Source organism: Cyanistes caeruleus, chromosome 3, assembly GCF_971803275.1.
Source record: "Cyanistes caeruleus chromosome 3, bCyaCae1.hap1.1, whole genome shotgun sequence".
Lineage (NCBI taxonomy): Eukaryota > Metazoa > Chordata > Aves > Passeriformes > Paridae > Cyanistes > Cyanistes caeruleus.
In genome coordinates this window covers 109,530,432-109,547,881 of record NC_141703.1, presented here as the reverse complement: position 1 = coordinate 109,547,881, position 17,450 = coordinate 109,530,432, and the positions used below count along the sequence as shown (strand labels likewise).

At 46.7% G+C, this 17,450-nt stretch overlaps 2 protein-coding genes across 5 annotated transcripts in view; both read left to right on the top strand.

Annotated features, from left to right (window-relative positions):
- LOC147654432 (uncharacterized) overlaps window positions 1-17,450 on the top strand; it is a 749,593-nt gene that overhangs the window by 378,492 nt on the left and 353,651 nt on the right. The window lies entirely within an intron of this gene.
- IGSF3 (immunoglobulin superfamily member 3) overlaps window positions 1-17,450 on the top strand; it is a 128,456-nt gene that overhangs the window by 50,139 nt on the left and 60,867 nt on the right. For all 4 annotated transcript variants that reach the window (XM_086884094.1, XM_086884092.1, XM_086884093.1 and 1 more), the window contains one exon: window positions 13,131-13,508. In XM_086884094.1, the coding sequence (XP_086740220.1) occupies window positions 13,133-13,508 (376 nt within the window). In that variant the 5' untranslated portion in view covers window positions 13,131-13,132. The remainder of the gene's footprint in view (window positions 1-13,130; window positions 13,509-17,450) is intronic.

The window sequence follows — 17,450 nt, the reverse complement described above, 5'->3', positions numbered from 1 at the left end:
TCCTGCACTCCCCTTTATCAGTTTTTCTGCCCCATAGCTGTTTACACCACTGATGCAGTGGCATCTCTCCCCCCATCCCCAGGACGCTTTTTCTACCCTCTCTCCCATCTCCAGCCCCACCATCTGCTGCTTCTGCTCCTGCTGCTGTGCAGCGGCATGAGGCTGGCATGAGTCCTCTGACCACACTGACCTCCCCATCTCAGAGCTTGGCCTCTTCCCCCTCTGCCTTGTCCCTCGTAAACTCTTAATTTTTGTTTCACTGAAAGCTGATGGTGGTATTCCCCCTCAAGCTTGGATAGCCCCTTCTCCACCCTCAGATTTGCTTCTCAAACTCTAGCAACTTTATGAAGAGAACTGGTGTACAAATGATGGTGTGTCTTTACCTGTTGGTTTTCTGTCCTGCTTTCCTTCTCCATGCTTTTCACAAAGGTAGAATTTCTAACCTTTTTGCTTGTCTGATGGGTCCCAACTCATTTTCCCTTGTCTCTGTCATTTGTTTTCCTACTCATAGCCTCTCTCCTTCGATGCAAAGCTGCTTTATCCCCTCCTCCTCCAGCAGCTGCTGTGTCCTCTGCAAGCCCCAAGGGATGCTCTGTCTGGAGCTTTTGCCTCCCAGCTCTCTGCCAGTTTAGTCTGTCTGTGATTTACTTCGCAAGGGCTTTCTTAATAGCCCCCATTGCTCTACATCTGGGTTGTGATCAAATGTTACCTTTCTTGACTTTGTAATTGACCTTGCACTAGACAGTTTTGGTCTCTTCCTGGAGAGATTTCCTCTAAGTTCTGTCTTCTTTGTCTTTTCCTGCCTCTGACAGAGCTTTTCTTATGACCTCATGAGTTTACCCTGTATAGCAGCTTCAGGGTTTGTTTTTGTGTGGCTACAAGGGGTCTATCCTATGACCCTGTCCAGATCTTCCTACAGTCCCTCTGTAATTTTGTCCACTCATAAAAACTGGAGTGGCCTCTCTGTGCTGATGCTACAGGCTCCTATTTCTGTTCAATTCAAAAATTTAACCTCTGTCTCTGGTGCTTAGTTACATGCATGTGCACGCACCTGGGTCTTTCTGCTCAAAGAGTGTAAGCTGCAGCATTTCCAATCCATCTCTGCCTCTGAAATTCGTTCAGGTTTTTTGTTGTCTGCTGGCTCCCCTCTACTCTCAAATTAGTTCCTTCTCCTCTGCTGTGCCAAATGCAAAATGTGTGTCTTCCCTTTTAAAGCCCTTCTTAGCCTTGTTCTACCTTTTCTTTTTAGTGCCTCTTCCCTCTGTGGTTTTGATTCCCAGCCTCTGCCTCTCACTGTGTTTCCTCAGGCTGGATTCTCAGAGAAAGAGGGTTTATCTGATCATGCTGCCTCTGCCACCCCTTTCCAGATAACCTGGAAGCCCTTTGGCCAATTTTACACAAATCTGACAGGCCCAGAGAGCTTGGAAATGAACGAGTTCCTGCAAGCCTTGTGAAGAGTGGGTAGTTGAGTCAGGGCACTGACAGGGGACTGAAGGAGACCCTTTTCTTTAAGGGCTTCAGCAGTGCCTCAAAATGACTGTGCCAGCTGTAGGAGCAGCTCCTGGAGCTTGCAGTCATTAGTCCTCTTTCTCCTGAAGGCATGGGAAGCTAGGCTTCATTAAATCTCCTGCTCTTAGGGTTGTTTGCTGAAAGTGGTGGCTTGGAACCCTTTTCTTTTACTCTGTGTGATGGGGAGTAACCTGCAGCGAGCACCTGCAGCACTTTTTCACTTGCTGCCTTTGCACAAGGCCTGCTAGAGACCTGCCCCCAGGGCTTCCCAGCAGAGACAGACCTTGGCACTTCCTCACACTCTGCCCTGCTCTCCTTCCCTGCCCTCTCCTGACCCATCTGCTGGCTGGCTGAAGGTGCTGTCTCACAGCGTGTGGCTGAGCTGGTGCAATATCCCAGCTGCTAATAAAAAGGGCTGTTTGCCCCTGTCCCCCAAAGAAAAAGGTGTTCTTGCTCTCTGAGTGAAAACTCCTTCCTTGGGTCATTCTTTTTTCATCTCATGTAGAGGTCAAGCATGGGGAGAGGAGTGTGAGTGTTTTGCCAGGAATAAAGTGAGTGGGAAAGCAAGACTGCTTTTTTGCTGTGGCAGCTGGTACCTAGATCAGCTTAACTGCATTGTGAAGCCACGTTTTTAAACTGAATCTCCTGGGATGAGGGTGTTTCTACCACCTTTTCTCTATAGCTGGTGCAGTGAGGTTGCTCTGTGTGGGTGCTTGGTGCTGAGTTAAGGTGAGTCTGCAGCAGTGGTGAAAATGCAGTCGTTTTGGAGAGTCCTTCACAGAAAAGTGGAAGTTGGAGGGGACCTTTTGGAGATCATCTGGTCCAAGCCCCTTGCAGGTTGCTCGAGATCATGTCCAGGTGACTTTGAATATCTCCAGGGTGGAGACTCCACAATTTCTTGTGGAGCCTGTGTCAATGTGCAGTTACCCCTTGCTGTTGTGTGTTGGTTTTGTTTGTTTAGTATAAAAAGGTGTTTTCCTGTGCTTTCCAGCTGATCAGTTCCCCCTGGTGCATGGGTTTGTTCCTCCTCAGGGAGGAGAACTACATGATTGTCCTTCTTACTCACTGATAATATTACTCTGCTTACGAGGAATGATTGTACCTTTCTCCCTCCCACCCTGGGAAAAATAGTAACATAAATGCTTCTGCATCCCTTGTTTTGTTTTGTTTTGTTCTGTTTTCCTTTCCAAATGCCAGAAAACTCCTGTCCTCCCATTTGAAATAAGAGCTTTGGTAGTTTGGTGACAACTGCTGATAGTCTGTGTGGCACGTCAGACTAATAAATTACAGTGTATGCAGGCAAGGAGTTCTAACATCTTAATTAGCAATAAAAGATAGCAGGTAGCTGAAGAATCTCCCTGGATCTTTATCTGTCTTTCAGGGATGCTGTCTGACTGAATCACAGAAGTTTTGAGAGGCAGCATCTTGCTCCTGCTTAGTGAACAGGGAAGAATCTAGATGAATTTGTGGGGAGGAAATGGAAACTAGCTGCTGCTATATGGCTATACTTCATATTCCTGTGATCCTTTATGGTAGGGTGGGAAAACCATCTTGGAAAAATACATGATTTTAGCCAGTACACTTGACTTTGGGAATAAGTCAGTTTGCTGTTAATCTGAAAGCTCTTTCTGCTGAAGAAATACAAGATGGCAGCTTTGCCTTGCAAATTGAATGTTCTCTCATGCTAATGGTCATGACTGAGGAGCACAGAAGTTTCTTTAGCATCCCAAATGGATGAGGGATTGCATTCTTTTCTAGATATTACATTTTAGACTTTTTTTAGTGTTATTTTTACAGAGCTGGGTGCTCTAAATGAGGTGGGGAGCAGGTGCAGATCCTGTGCCTAGGGATACAGCTGGAGTGCTGGAGGAATGGTGTGCTCTGGGAGAAAGGAAGGAATCTGCAGCAGGGCAGTTTGTCATCAGCTCTTCCAGCCTGTCAATATTTAACAGATTGTTGTTAAGTTTCTCTCTCCACAAGGTAATCAATTCTGGGTTAAGCAATTAATAAATGGCTGCCTGAGGCTTCCAGTTTAGAGGTTGAAAAGGAGATGCTTTAGCCCTGCCCAGAAGAACAAAGATGCAAGTAAAGGTTATAGAGAAAAATTAGGGTACTGAGCTGCTAAGTGTTGTCCTTACCAAGGTAAGGGGAAATCTGGAGTCACTTGTAGCAAGGGGAAGGGCAGGAAACCAAATAAGCAACTTCAAGGAGGATGGAAAGGTTGGCCGAAACACTGGTGTTTCTCTTTGGAGATAGAGGGAGGCATTTGTATGTCTGTCCTTCCTCCCTGTGTTTTAAATAAAAAGAAGAAGCTTTGTTTTTCTTTAGGAAAAATAAATTTGAGGGAAGGTAAGAAACCAGGCTCTCCATGCATCAGAAGTATTTTAAGAGATCTCATGAAAGAAAGGGAATTCCTTTAATGAAAGCCTGGGTAGTAAATGCTGTTTCCTTTTGGCAAGGATAATGTGAAGGTGAGATTTGGGACTCTACACTCTTTTCTCCTGGGAGAGTATTTAAGCATCTGGGATGTTATGAGGTGAATTACAGCAATAATAGGGACATTCATTCTATTTTTTAATATTGGAAGGGATTGCAGAGCATGCAGGAAAACGAAAAAAAGAAGTGACATTAAAACGTTATTGACTGTGAAACAAAATGAAGTTTCTTACTGTCTGAGAGTGAGTGATAGCACAGGGAATAATGTTTGACAATTCTTTGAGTGGCCCTGGACGTTGAACATGTAGGACTTGAAGACTAAAGAAGGATAATAAAAAGAAATACAGGGGCTGGAGGGCAAAATGAACTATGTCAGAGATTTCCTGCCTAGCTTTGATGCTCAGAACAATTTCATTTTACCTCTTCCTCTTGATGGGCTGGGAGCACATACCAGCCAAGAGCTGAGCAGGCCAAAATGCTTCATAGTGTTGGTGCTTCATAGCTTTGGTACTAAAATGGCAATGCTGAACCTTTTAGAGGTCTGGGAGCAGTACTAGAGACACCAGGGTAAATGGTGTGTCCTTACATGTATTTTAAGAGCTACAAGAACAGAAGAAAAAGCACACATAGGAATCTTGGGAGACTTCACTTTTTGTGCAGGTCTGCACTAAATCTTACAGGGAGTACCTGTGGTGACAGCTTCAAAACTCAGGCTGGGAATGTACTGATGAAGCCATCACTGCTTTTCATTGGAAAATATAAAAGTAGGCATTGCCTTGGGCATTCCAGCAGGCCACTGTAAATGCTGCTTTGTATTGTAGTGCTTAACCAGACCTGGAACCAGCAGCAGTGGTACAAGTCAGTAGGGCAGGTATTCAGTGGGCTGTGAGGCAGAAGAAACTCCTAAGGATAAGGCACGAGGAGCAGTGCAAGTTAGAAGTACTGCGTGGGCAATCCAACACTTGCTGCCTGCATACTCCCAATATAAGCATAATCTGCCAGGGAGCTTCTGCTGGCGTGTTCTTCCCATAATGATAAGGGGAGCAGTGGTACTGTGTGTGAAGAACACGCTGATCTGGGTGATGGGAAAGGGCTGCAAAGGTCGTGTGCTGACCTTGGAGGAAGAGAAATTGTTGATTAAATGATTCACAGGACAAGCTCTACTTTAGGTAGAGAAAAGAGCCGGCATTCTGTGGGGTTAGTCAAAGCTCTGGTGAATACAAGGATTGCAGGTTATAAAGGATTGTTTTTTCTCAGCATCTTTGCAGGAAAATAATGGAACTGCAATAAGCAGGAGGTGTGTTTGCAAAAAGATATTTGGGTCCCCAACAGTCATTTACCATTATGGATCTGAACCAGCAGGGCAGCCAGCTCAGCCTGTCCCTCGTGCACCAGCATGTGTTGTTACCTTTTACATCCAGGTACATCTTGTGCCACCAAGTGCTTCAAAGCCCTTGTGAAGTAAGGAGGCTGAGCACCATGAGCTTCAGAGCACAGGGATCTGTGTGCAGAAGAACTGCCCAGCCATCCTCCTCCCTTTGGTTATTATAGGTATTGCTCTTTCTTCTGACCACAGGCATGTCTGGCTGGCTTCTGGATGCTGAGTACTTTGACTCTTCAAAGTAAAGCTATACTAGATTAAAGAGTAGTTTCAGGCTTCTGTGCAGCAAAGTAACTTTAAATATACTTTCTGGTGGGATGATGGAGAATGATAGAACTGTAAGAGCAGGGAGATCTTGTGTCATGCATCCCCTGGGGCTGGTTCATCTCTGCCTTATTGTATCCTTGAAGAAAGCAAGTGTCTGTTAGAGGAAGCTGTAGTGTGAGATGCCTCAGTCTCACAGAGTAGTCTCTCTGGTGCCTCACTTTCCTAGCTTCTGGGAAATGGAGCATTTAGCAAGCTCCCATGACCAGCCTGAATCTCAATTTTTAAAGTCCAAGCATATTGTTTCTTGTCTTTGCAGTGTCTGACGTGGATAACATTTATTCTTTATCCTTTTCCTATTTTTTATCTTTATTAACATTTTATCCTTTCAGCATTTTTAGAAGTTTAAAGGTTGTGGTAATACAACAGCCTTGATCTGTGGCTCAAGAATATGCTGTTCTAAGGTGGTGTTAAAACTAGCATATTTTAACATGGCTAATTGTAGAACAGGGAAGGAGCAATTAGAGGAATGTGACATCCATATAGGATGTAGTTTGCTTAAAAAAGGTGAGGGGGAAGAAATCACAAGGGCAGATCACATTTCACAGTGTGCATCTGCAGAATACCAATGCCATGCTGGGGAAAATAAGGAAGTCTTCTGTCAATATAAGGGCCAGATCTGAGAAGAACCAAAGGATGTAAAATGGCTCTGATCTTGGTGAGGGAGTTGGATGTCTGACTGGATGCATAATTATAGCAGAGGTACAAGACCTCTCTTACAGTCAGAACTTGGGAAGCTAGTCACAGGCCACAACAATCTATGGTGATTAAAAGAAATGTCATCTCTTTCATATTTATTGAAAACATTTTTCTTAAAAGACAGTAAACATCTGCTGTGGAAGTCAGTGGCTGTGAGATGAGGGAAGGCAGTGGTGTTGGAAGAACAAAGAGCTTCATTGGCGGCTCCTGTCTAGTTTGCCCATGCTTTGATATTTCCCCACTGATTCTAATATTTCCATACCAATTATTGTATAAATTGCTCCTGGCTGACCTCGCCACTTAGCCATCCTTAGTTGGCGCAGCAGTGGGAAGAATTTGAATGAGGAATGAGTAGCTTTATGGGCTGGTTTAGGAATGATGGTCCACGTGCTGGGAGTGGTGGGATGGTGGCAGGAGTGGGGGAGGATAGGCGATCAGGCATCCTTTTTGTTGCACCGTTTAAACATTAAAGCAGAAGGATGGGGGATAGGGACAGAGTTGTTCTGCAGGTGGCTTCAGCCAGCCTTTCAGTACACTGAGCTCTCCTGGCATGAGAAAAAATATACACCAAGAAATCACTATATTTTCCCAGAATGAGGCTTTACCGTACTGGGGGAATGGTGGGGGTTTACCACATGTTTTGTTCTGATAGCATTGTTTTTTTTCCATCTGGCAGCAGGTTGCAGTGTATGGAGATTGTTCCTGCTGTGACTCATTTATGCAAAAATTAAGCTCAAACCTAATTTTTGGTTGTGTGCCTTAACAGGAGGCTTCACAGAATAGCAGGTGTGTGTTGCTAAAAGATTGTCTCTGCTTTGGTGTTGCCTGGTGGGGCAGAATCTCCCTCAGAGATTTAATCAGTCTTCAAGAGCCCATAGCAGAAAAAGTTATGGTTGCTTGAGGAAGTGTTCTCAGTGGCTGGACAGTGGTGAGCTTGGAAGAGCCTTCTTGAAATGAATGACTGTTTTGTGGGAGTCAGCCCTGCTTTGGAGTCCAGAGAAAAAGCAGAGACTAAAGTAATGGGCAGGGTTTGGCAAGAGGTGTCTGCATCCTCCGTGGGTGACAGAAGGGACAGAGGAAGGGCCATCCCCTGGAAGGCCTCCTGTGCAAGTGAGACTGAAAAATGAATCTGAGTTAAGAGGGAATATGAGCTCGGAGGATGCTAACTATCCCTGAGTAATCCACTGGAAGCACAGGCCTGTGCAGGGCTCAGGGCTTTGGGGCAGGGGGGTCAGAGCACTGAGGAGGGGCGATGGCACAGCCTGCAGCTCCCAGGGAGCAGCAGGACAAAGTCTGCTGGCACTTGCCTCACCTTAGACAGCACCATCCCGTGCATTGGAGCTCAGTGCTGGCCAGGTGGTCAGCCTGGGCTCCTGCAGCTCCCCTGCCCCTCAGATCTGCAGGAGGGCAGCAGTGGCCGCAGCCTGTGGTGCACTTGCACCTGCTCTTGTGTTGAGCTTGCCCAGAGTATCTCTCAAGCTCACAACTAGATGCTTTAGCATAACTGCCCTTTAGCACTTCTGTCTGAATTGTCTTCATTACTGGGGACTTTCTGCCAGGTCCTGTGGTCTGTCACAGATGCTAACTTGTCATAGCCAAGTAGGATTTATGCACACTCCCCTCCCCTTCCCTGCATAGAGCAAAAGCTCTCGTGTCAGTTCTAAGGATGTTTTGAGGGAACCAGTTTGGTTGCTCAGAGCAGAAGCAGTCATGCTCCTAGAGAAGCTGAAATGGTACCTTTTTTAGCTTCTGTTGTAGTATAACCAAGGCATAGTGTGCAGACCAGATGTGACCCACGTTGCTGAAGAGTACAGACTGCAATGACATGGGCTGGGAAGGGGCACAAGGACTGTACCAGCGCAGAGTAAATCCTGCACCTTGCTCTGCATCATGTCTCAAAAGGCTGTAGGCAGGTGGCTGTGCAATTGTAGCTTGTTTTGGGAGCCTTACAAACCTCATGTGATAGACCTGTTTAGTAGCCCTCTTTCATGTGCTTGTCCCACTCAGATTTTGGCCCACGTAAACTTTTTCCCTACCCACAGTATCCTTTGGCAAAGGGTGTCCACAGGTTGCCTTGCTTTTGTCAAGGTCTGCTCTGTGCAGCTGCAAAAACTGCCTCACTTATTATAAATCTGGATCTAACCACTTTTGGTTCTTGGCCCTTGATTTTTAAACTAGAAGAGACAGTAAAGGGTCAAATTCTTGACCGTCCTTGCTATGCTATATATATTTGTGAAAAAACCTATACCAGATCCCCTTCAAGTCACCTTTTTTTTTCCTCCAGACTCCATTATTTCTGAGAGAGAAGCCATTCCCTAGTGTTTATCATCGTTGTTGCTCTTCTCTTGACACTTTCTCAGGAGCGCCTGTAAGTTGAACAAACAATAGCGACAACAGAACCCAGATGTGTGCTGTGTATTTGTGAGAGGGAGAGGGATTCCTTGGAAATGTTTTCTGTCTAATATCTGTAGTCAAAGGCACAAAGTAATTTTTAAAGGAAATTTAGCATTAGTATTGTCAGTTATTGACAAATAGTACTTTAGAGATTCTCATTGAAGGAAATCTGCTGTAAAGCTGCAGGGGTAGAAATATGGTGTTTCAAACAATGTTGGTGTTCAGCACTGTTAGCCCTGGTGCCTATAGAAGATATCTATACCAAGAAGATACCTAATACAAGACTCTTTTAGTTGTTGTCTAGTGATTAGAGACCCAGGATAATGCTCATAAGAGCTCAAGTTTCTCCTTCAGATTAAATGACTGCTGGCAGTGATTATTGATATCTAAGATAACTTGGTGCAACTGCTGCAATGCTTTTGGATGTGGTGCAGACATAACCCATATGGTCTGAGATGGGGAGAAATTTGTGCAAGAGGCTCTTCATCATTCTGTCATGAGTTTCTATTTATTCTTTTGATCTGTCAATGCTGTGGCAGAGTTTCTGTGTGCTCAGGCATCCTTTTATTACACCCACCTGTCCCTTGCAATAAGCCTTGAGTCAATGTTCTCAGCTAAAATTTTTCACGCCTGTTCTTCTGAAAGGGACCTGTAAGTCCACCTCCTTCCCAGAGGGTAAATGTTTGGCACTTTCTGAAATGGGGCAACTTCAAAGTACCTCAAATCAGGCACCTGAAATGACCAGTTGCGTGTGGAAAACCTCAGCTCTGTGTGTATCTCCACGGAAAGATCAGATCTTGCCAAAATCATCTGAGGTTGCTGTGAGGGTACAGATTTTGCAAAGACACAGTGTACTCAGAAGCTGAGCTGCAGCACTGCTGGGGAGATGACTGCCTGGCAGGGATGCTTGACGCTCCTTTCTTGCTCCTTTTTTTTCATGGAGAGGCATTGAGATCCTGGCTGTGACAAGGGAGACTTGAATGACTGTATGCCTCTGACATGGCATTTCTCTCTTGCCTTTCCTGTGCTTTTCAGAGCTGTTTCCCATGACATTTGCAGTGGCCCTGCTGGGTGAGCTGGCATAGGGCAGGTGCAGGGACTGGTCATCTGGGGTTCCTGGGTCCTGCACTGTCCCTTGCTGCTTCAGTCTAATCCCCTGGCTGCACTGTCCCCTCTTGCCACTGCTGTTATCCCCTGTCTGTGCACCTCCAGGGCCTGGGAGATGGGTAAGCTGAGAGCTGCCTGCCTGTTGTTTGGCTTGCTCCTAGCTCAAAAGGCTGGCAACAATAGCCCTGATCTGTAGGGGATAAGGATCAGAGAATGGCTTCCACCTTATTGCATGGGATTTGCTGTCTTTTGGAAAAAAACAGATGCACAAACCTATAATTTCTTATTAATTTTAAAGTAGCACTTGGCTTGCTATCTCCTCCCTATCAGCCCTTGTGTTGTCAGTAAATTATATTGGATTTGCAATTAAAAGCCAGCTGTGCCAGTGCAGTGCCAGCCAAATGCCACCATCAGTGTCTCCTGGGTGTCCTAAGGAAGGTGTGGAGCACACAGCTCCTCCTGCAGTGAGCTCTTCTCTCACTTCAAGAGGGAATGATAAGGGTTTAAATGGGATCTCAGGCACGTTATTTTTGTTAATCAGAGCACTTGCTCACTAAGAAATGCAGTTCTCTTCTTAATACTGTGTGTCGTAGGTATAGCAATTCCCAGGGCTTGCAAAATGCCAAACATCATGCAAAAGGTAACTGAGCACAACATGTACTGCTGGATGTCTGCCTCAGGCTGATTGTTTTTCTTCTTTCCTTTCTTGATTAAAACAGTTTTGGAGAAGTATTTCTGCTTCTGCTGTTTGGGATTCTTTTAAAGTGTTGAAAAGCATTTGTGCCCATCTGTGTTGGAGCAGGAGTTTGCAGCCAGGCACAGGGAGCAGCACTGCAGATGTGCTGCTCCTCTGGAGATCCAGTCTGTTCATCCAGCTTCTGAGCCTTCATGTCTCACCTCTGGGACAGCAACCTGCTGCAAGTTGTACCAAAAGCCTGACTGTTTTCTATCCACACTGGAGCTGGGCAGGACTATTTTCTGCACTGTCTGATGCTGTCCCTCAGCTTCCTAGGCTCCTGGAGCCAGAAAAGGAAGCAAGGAGCTCTTTGACTCTTAACTCTCTCACTTTTGGCTGCTTTAGGAAGGTGCAGCAATCCAGTGCAAGGAGAAATAGAAGAGGAGGAGTGTAGAAAGTGGATCTCTTCAGAACCTGGAGGAGGACTGCAGGCAGAGTTATAGTGAAGGTCCTAAAAACCACTGGCAAGGGAAGAAGGAAGCCCATGTTAGTGCTGGCCATGAGGGTGGTGAGATTTGACATCTACCAAAAATCTGTGCTGTGGGTCCCCAGGGTTATGGTCTTCCAGTGAACCTTGGAAAGTCAGATACCCATTTCTGACAAAATGTTATTTTTTAACTAGATAGGTGGAAAACTCCAATGTAAAAAATCCAGCACCGTGTTAAAAGCCTGATTAACAAAGTTGTGCACTTACCTGAGAAATACCTGACTGAGTGTTGCATGTGGAACTTTTAATTCCTACCACTGCACGTTTGCCTTGTGGTGCAGTTTTAATTGTCATTGCAGGTGGGATATGTGTATGCTGTAGCAGGGCTACATGTGCATACAGAAATTGGATTATGAGCGGTCTTTAGGTGTGTAATAAAGATCTTGTCCTTCCTGCTGCTTTGAAAACAGTTCACTTCAAAGGCCGTAGTATTTGCTTTGTCCCTTGGCCTTTGTGGGGTGAGAGAAGAGGCTGCCTGCACCTTAGATGTGTTAGTTTTCTAACATCCCCAGGATGAAGAGATTGGTACAGCAAACTGTGGGGGAGTGTTTGCCTCTGTTGTTCCTCTCCCTGTTTGTTTCAAAATGTGCTAGCTTTCCCCGTCCTCCCCTTAAATCACATTATTTCATAAAGAGTAAAAAGAAACATAATTTGGAGCAGCAGCAAGCTGAGCCCAAGTTAATAGTTGGAATTGCACTCCATCTGTTCAGCTGCATGCCCTGATGGATGTGCTGAACCCATTTTTCACAATTTGTTTTAAGCTGCTAAGAACCATCTCTCCTGGCTCCGGTCCAGGCTGGCTGTGGAGAGAAACTTCGTTTCTGGGCGTCGATGTTTAGAGGGCGGGATTGAAGCAATAAACCCCAGATTCAAGGCTACCTCTTCACCCGCAAGATGCCAGTTTTTGAAAGCTTAAATTCTTTTCTGGACTTGAGCATTGTTATTGAAAATTAGAGAGCGGGGGGGAAACCCCCAACATACACACGCACAGAGAGGATAAAATTTGCAAACGTGATTATGCAGGACCTGCTTTAAATCGGCTTATTGCTGTTTTATGATGGCAAGCAAGCAGTCACAGAAGCCAGGGTGATTGGCCTTGCCATGTGTGCATGCTGCTGGTAACTCAATAACCGATGAACACCCACCGTGGTCTCCAGACCTGGAGCCTTTGATGTAGCAACAAACAAGATAGATTGCTGTAATTTATCTGGCCCCTGGAGGGCTGTGCTGGTAATGTGCCATGAGCCCAAGGGCCAGCCATCCATAATCTGTGTAAAAATACAGCGGATCGCAGTCCCCGAGCTGCGGGGCTGTCTTTGTTTTGTTCTGCACACTTGTGTGCGTGTACAGCGCACGGCGCTGGGCCCTGACTCCAGCAGCCAGGGGCACTGAGCTTTAGTGCAGTGTGCCTGCTCCCTCTGTTAACTTTAATTGGTTTTGTTATGTACCAAATGCACACCTTTCATATAGACTTGAGAAGGCAGCGCCGGGAACCTGGTATTTCTCTGTGTGCCTTTACAAGCATAAGAGCGGATGGAGAAGGTGTGCTGGGTGTGGGGAAAATGGGATTTGGTACCGGCTGAAGCCTCTGGCAGGTTTGCTGATGGAGGACAGGTGCCTGGGCCACTGGAGTTGGGTTGCCCAGGAACCAGAGGAGAGGGAATGCAGACCCCTGGCTTGCTCTCCCCATGGGGTGATAAGAGTTGGAAAGTAAAAGTACTGGAAACAAAGACCTGTCACCTTGAGTTTCTGATATATTACAACGTGGTGCGTTGCCCTTTCACGCCTGGGTTCTTATCGCTTCCAAACAAGGGGTTTATGTTACCTCAAAGCTGCTTCTTTCCTGGGGTGTTTTTTAAAACACTTCCATTGAGTCAGCAAGAATTCTGCGATGTGACTCGGGGGTGCTGTGCCAGAGCCTGATGTGCCAGCTGTAAAATGGGGTGTGAGGACTCACTTTGTCCAGCATGGCCACGGAAGGGCGAGGATATATCTGGGAGCAGGTATGGGGATTGCCTGCTGGTCAGTAACGCTGGGCTCCTCCTCTCCTCCCACAGGCATGGCACTGGCCCAGCGGCAAGTGACGGTGCAGGAGGGACCCCTCTACCGCACGGAGGGGTCCCACGTCACCCTGTGGTGCAAGGTGAGCGGCTACCAGGGCCCGGCGGAGCAGAACTTCCAGTGGTCCATCTACCTGCCCTCGGCCCCCGAGCGGGAGGTGCAGATCGTCAGCACCGTGGACCCCTCCTTCCCCTACGCCATCTACACCCAGCGTGTGCGCAGCCGGGGCATCTTCGTGGAGCGGCTGCAGGGGGACGCCGTCCTGCTGCACATCACCGAGCTGCAGGACCGCGACGCCGGCCAGTACGAGTGCCACACGCCCAACACCGACGAGAGGTACTTCGGCAGCTACAGCGCCAAGATGAACCTCGTGGGTAAGCTGTCCTGCTCGCGGCGTGGCTGGGCCAGGGGGATGCCAAACCCTTCAGCCCCCCTGTGCGGTGTGGTACGCAGAGGCTGGCAGATGAAAACCCTGTGAGGGAGAACCGGAGCGGAGGGCAGGTGGCACAGTGGTATGAATTGCAGGGAATCACGGTAGAGAGGCACAGGAAAGGAAATAGAAAGCCTTCTTCGCTAATAAAGCCCTTACAAAAATGAGGCAGCAGGCAGCACGGCTGGGCAGAGGAATGTTTGAAGCCGTGGCTGAAAGCGAGACAGCCGTGGAACTGATTTACGCAGAGGGAAAGGAGCTGGAGTCTGTATCAGATGGCAATAGTCACAGACGAGAGAGCTGTTTGCCAAAGGTGGTGAAATAACTGAGCAGGGAAGAGAGGAGTAGTAATGAGCAGCACATAAAAGGGAACAGGAGAGATGGTCATCCTCAGACTCTAACAGCAGTGCTGAATACATCCTGAAACCACTGAGCAGGTTGCGCTGTCTATGGATGAGTTTGGAGAAGCTGGTCTGGGATTTTGGCTTTTTTCTTTTTATTATTTTTTTTTTTTTTTTGGTTTGCATTAGAAAAATTTAAAACAGGTGCTTTCAAATCTGTAGTATTTCCACAGCACCTTTTTGACTAGAAGATTTGACCTTTTCAAGCTTCAGCTTGCTTTCTGTATCTCAAAACAGTATTTGAAGTGTCTGACTCAGCTAACAGCAGTCAAGTAGCTACCATCCAAGTCTTTGGTTGTAAGACCCCTAAAAGAGCTCCTTCGCAGCACAGACACCCCTCTAGCAAATCCAAGCCCACTGGCAGCAAGTAGGCTTGCTTTCCTTGGGAGGTATTTGTGAGCCTGCAGCTTGGACACCACTTTATCCAGCCCGTGGAGGTGTTGCTGGTTCAGGCTGTGTTGACACAAGAAATCCAGTGTGAACGGAGCCAGGATATGATTTCAATCACAATAGCCTTCCTTTGGGTTGAGCTTCTTGCCTCCAGCTTGTTTGGCCTTGGCCTGTTTCCTTCAGAGGTGCCAGCCCAGCCACTCTCCCAGGTGAAGCTCCACAGCACGAGTGTAGGTGCTTATTTAGGTGCCTTTTTTGCCATCTGATGTCCATGAGTAGTTGCGGGGTTAGCTGCCTGCACAGTGTACTCTTTTTTTATTTGTAGTTCTGTAATTTGCTTTAGGTGTCTGCATTTACCGTTCCCACTGCAGTTCAAACAAGACTGAGTCAGCACTGCTGCTGCTGTGGAGTCACCTTGGGAAACCCATTGAAACCAACACCCGCTGAAAAAACGTGCCTGGGGGCAGGGTGGGGTTGGATGGGTTCTGGGTTGCTCTGCCAGGGAGCTGGGGTTGAGTACAGCCAGCATATCCAGTGGCTGGGTGGCGGGAAGCTCCTCTACTGCTCTCCAAGAGTCTGGGTTGATCTGTTTTTGCTCTGTCCTTCCCTTTCCACAGCTACAAACCTTACAAAAGTAAGATTTGGGAGTCTGTAGACACCCATGAGCAGTGCTTGGAGGACATTGGCTTCGGGGCTTACATGTGTCAGAGATACTCAAGAAAATTGATCTAAAGTAACTTTTAGTGGATTAGTTAAATCACATTATGCCCCTTCATGGATGCTTGTGCTCAGGATTTTGGGCCCTAATTTGGTTTAGCTTAATTCATTTCTGAAAATTCACTTTGGAAGTGACTTGGGGTCACTTGCATTTTGAACATGTGCATCTGTGTAGCTTTCCTTCTGTGGGTTAGCCAAAGTCTGACAGAAGCTGAATTTTTCAGAGTGCTCCCAACAATGACCTGTAGACAGCAGGTCCTTACGGAGACCCTTCTTTCTGCCTCCCATTTCTGGGAGATGGTGCTGACTTCAACTTTGTTGGACCCTGAACTCCTTCTGGGGAAATGGGCTCCTCTCTGCAGAGCTGGGCAGATCGCATGTCCTTTTTGTTTTCCTGTTATTTTAGCTCTCACCTATAGGTTGGAGGTTTTCAGGCTGGTTTTGTTCCTGCAGACAATGTGCAAGGGGAGGCACAGAAAAGAGTTACTGTTCTCATTTTCTTAGATAAAGAACGAAACTTTTTTATTTTTTCATTCATCCAGTGATGAATTTTTAATTGACTCATTAGATTGAGTGGCTCTTTCCTGGCAGCAGCAAAGCCTGAAGGGAGACAGGTTTGTTAGCATCTCTATTCTCTCCACTTACGTGTGAAGCGAATGGGTTTGAAGCAGTGTTGATTTTAGGCTTGCTGCTCTGGGACCTTGGAATTGTTGTGTCCCGTGGTTTGAGGAAAGAGCTGAAGGAGGAGTTTCTTCCCTTTTTTTTTCCACCTTCATGATACAGCCCCGTGACTGGGTGGGACACGTGGGGCTGCTGTCTGCACCGGGGCATTTCAGCTTGCAGCAGAGCAGCTGGGATGTGTTCTGCTCCTGCCATCTGAGCACTGTTGAAGGCTGTGTCTCCAGGGCTCTGAGGCTGCTAAAAAATAATCTTGTCAGCTTCAGAGACATATCAGTTTGGCTTGAAAGTACACTTCTCCCCACCTCATGAACAGCATGCCCGGTTGGTTGTCCCTCTCCCATTATTAGTGTCACCGCTCCAGATTCCTTTTCCTTCACTGAGACTTTAAGTATGGTCTAGTACTGCTTTGAGGACCTGATGTCTGTGATGGCCTGGAGCAAGAAGTGCTCCCCAGGCACTCTGTGGGACTCTTATCTGAATTTAAGCACAAAACATGAGTGCTGATCTCACTGAAGCTCGGAATGAGGCCAGTCAGGTGGTTCAAAGGCCTTCTGCCATGTGAGCCTGTGTATCAAGGCTTAATCTTCTTCACCAGTCTTCAATTTCCTTCAAATGGTTCAAAAACAAGCCTTTCTGTACCTTACTGCTCCTCTTCTCATCCCCCTCTGGGCTGCATCTTTGGGAGAGAGGAGTTGTGCCTGGGCTGCAGGGTGTGTTAGGAGAAGAATTTAGGACATCTCAGATTGAATTTCAGGTGCTGAGGGAGGTGAGGTAAAAAGAAAAGAGGGGGTGCAGCTCTTCAGGATGTTGTGGAACCATGGCCTTGTGATTGATTTATGAAAAAGGATTAGCCCACGTACAAAGTCTGCAACTCTGTTGTTTGCCTTCAGATTTCAGCTCGCTGAGGCTGACACAAAATTGCTGAGGTTACTTCATGCTCTTTTACTTAGGGTGGCAGGAAAATATTTTGGAAGATCTCATGAGTTGTCTGCCACCCGTTTAACACCAGACTCACTGCTTGAGGTGGATGTCCAGGCAATATCTGCCATCAGAAGACAGAAAAGGACAAATCTGGAGAGCAGTCAGTCTTTGTTTAAATTAAGTGCATCATTCTCTGTATTGACTAAAGAGAGATCCTACATGTTAGACTTGAGTTAAGCCCTAGTGGCTGAAGACTTGGCTGCTTTTGGAGACTTGCCCTATCAGGCAGGCTTCTAAGCAACTGGGTGGGAATTTTGACTTTGTGGTTGAATTGGGAATATGCTTGAGCATACTGAAGAGGGGAGCTACAAAATTTAAATTGGACTCATTAAATCGTGGATCTGGGGACAATGCACACATTTGTATTTGTGTCCTGCTTGTTGCTGGCTGTGATAAGTATGTGGGCTGTCCCTTCACTTTTTTAAGGAGTTAAGGACAGCACAGTTTGCAGGTGAAGGAAAGCAGCATCCCAGAAGCACAGCATCATTACCCACTGGCAAGACAACAGTGTTTTCCACGTTGTCATAGGAATTATCCCTTTTCTTAACTCTTGAAAGATGGGCAGAAGAAGAGGTTTCTGCACAGTAATTTAGTTGGTGAAGCTGCAGGAGTGCTTTTCAAACTGAGGTGCTGGTTTGTGCTTCTCCTGTTGATGGGTAAACTTGTGTTTTGCTGCAGGGGAGAACTGAGCACGTGGCAGTTCCTTCAAAGAGCGT